General features: G+C 37.6%; 1 protein-coding gene across 1 annotated transcript; it reads right to left on the bottom strand.

The window, feature by feature from the left end:
* Positions 1 to 1,076: 1,076 nt before the first annotated feature.
* On the bottom strand, positions 1,077 to 1,775 carry LOC137712232 (B3 domain-containing protein At2g33720-like). Its single transcript, XM_068451344.1, has one exon. It carries the CDS (start codon positions 1,773 to 1,775, stop codon positions 1,077 to 1,079), a length of 699 nt encoding a protein of 232 aa, XP_068307445.1.
* Between the last annotated feature and the right edge of the window lie 402 nt (positions 1,776 to 2,177).

The following is a 2,177-nucleotide window of genomic DNA, read 5'->3' as shown; positions in this document are numbered from 1 at the left end:
CCGATCCCAGACAACCTTGCCGACCTCTACACGATGTCACTGTCGAAGTCAACCTTCCAGAAGCTTGTTCGAGGAATTGGTATGCCTAACTATCATATGCAATGCTTATAGTTCTCATTTGGAAGTTATGTCAAACTCAGGGGGAGTATCCAAAAGTATACTCACTTGATCTTAATGTACTATTTTTCCCTGAGTGGATGGTGTTTGGAAAGGGCTGGTTTTTATTCTTTTTTTTAATCTCCCTTTTAGTTGTTTGAATGAACTTTTTATACTATAAATCAAGCTAAATTGAATAGCTGTGTTTGTATATTGTATTTGGTTTGTTAAATTGGTTTTTTTTTTCTTTTTTGTTGAAAAATGTAATTTAGTTTTGTGAATAAAAGTTTTCGAGCAAGAAAATTACCTTGGAGATAGAATTTAAATATGAGCACTTACATTTATTTAGAGTTTTGAATTCATCTTTAATTAGGGCATTGTGGTTGTGAGTTTGATGTAAAGGAAAACTAATGAAAATGGCTTAAAAACTTTGAATTTTAATGATAAGGACAAAATAAAGGGTAAAGTGAATAGTACCATGATTGACTTTTTAGTGTAAAAATATGGTTTTTCGTTAAAGTAAACAGTACCGTGAATTTTTCGTTAAAACTGTTTTGATTTAATGCATTGTAATTTTTATAAACATATTTATTTATATAATTTCTAATTTCGCAGCAATGCGCAAACATAATTTCTAGTTGCATCCAAATCATCAAGCGGGCTCAAATGACGCAAGCCCATGGTGCAAAGACAGGTACAAAAATAACCTCCCAATCGTGATAAAATCTTGTCTACTCCACCAGCGCTAAAATATGTTCTTGAGATGAGCAGCATGTATCTCAGGGAATTAACAAAGTAATCAAACCAGCTGGATAAGAATTAAAACTCTGGCTTATAAAGTTAGAAAATTAATCCTCAACCAATTCAAAAATCCATAACATGCACGTCAGAATACTAATTCTCCAAAACATGCCAAATTTAATCCATAATATAACATTAGAAACTAATAAGAGAAAGGAACTCAATTCTTCTCAGCTTCTTCAAGCAGAAGGACACTGGGATCCAGCACGCATGACGACAGAAAAGACCAGAATCAGCTTGTGAGCATCCCAGCAAAAACCAATCAGATCACCTTCTTTCAGTTGCCGCCTCTTCACAAATTCACGGCTCCATGTACTCATCAAAACATAAGTTCCGGAGCCCTTCCAACGCTTGAAAATCAATTGATGTTCGGAGCTCGTATTAAGATCATAGATTCTAATCCCTGCTCCCTGATTTTCGACACGGTTAATAATTTGATAGCTCAAGTAGGGCAAGATATGTTTCTTAACCAACTTTCTCCTCAGCACTAGCCTGCTGGCCCTGTGCATGTTCCGTCCAACGTCGGTCATCGTCAGAGTTTTCTTGATCGGCCACGGCTCCATGAACCGGCTCGAGTTGGTTGGCCCCTTCCAAATCTGCTGCACGGCCTCATTGAAGCTGTATTTGATCAGCAGGCGGGAAATCTTTGCAGCCACTTCATTTCTTCGCTTCATGAGCTTTTGCATAGCATTCTCAGTAGCAGACAGTGTTTCATGCTCTGGGTTCGAAGCAAACGCAGTGTCGTCCTCTGCTGTTCTCTTCAATTTGGTCCAAGTTGGATCGAATAAATTCAGTTCTGTTGACAGTTTGTCTTGAACTTGGTTTTCTGACTCTGCGCAGCAGGGAGTGGCAAGCGATAGATCTGTGCAGACTTCCATTGCTGAAAAGGAGTGAAATTAGCAAGTCTTTTACGATGATGAAAACTTAGATTGACTACGGGTGGTAGATGCTACCTTTTAGAAGCTCAAAAAGTCTTTAGCCTCTCAGTTTTATAATGTTTTACATGTAACAACACTTGATTGGCTTTATAGTTTTAATTTGATTCAAACACTTTGTTTACCTAACTCCCATGGCTCCACACACCCTCAAGAACAACTTGAGCCCATTTCAACACTTGTTGAGTATATGGCAGCATTCAAATGTAATACTTGACACATGAATATGGCTCGAGAAGCACTCAAGACGGGTTCAAGTTATTCTCGAGGGCTATCAAGCAATGTGAACCAGGCAAAGGGTTTGAATGCAATTAAAACTATAAAAACTAAGTCTTTTTTTATACA

The sequence above is a fragment of the Pyrus communis genome, chromosome 13 (assembly GCF_963583255.1).
Source record: "Pyrus communis chromosome 13, drPyrComm1.1, whole genome shotgun sequence".
Taxonomy (NCBI): Eukaryota; Viridiplantae; Streptophyta; class Magnoliopsida; order Rosales; family Rosaceae; genus Pyrus; species Pyrus communis.
This window is presented reverse-complemented; position numbering and strand designations above follow the sequence as displayed.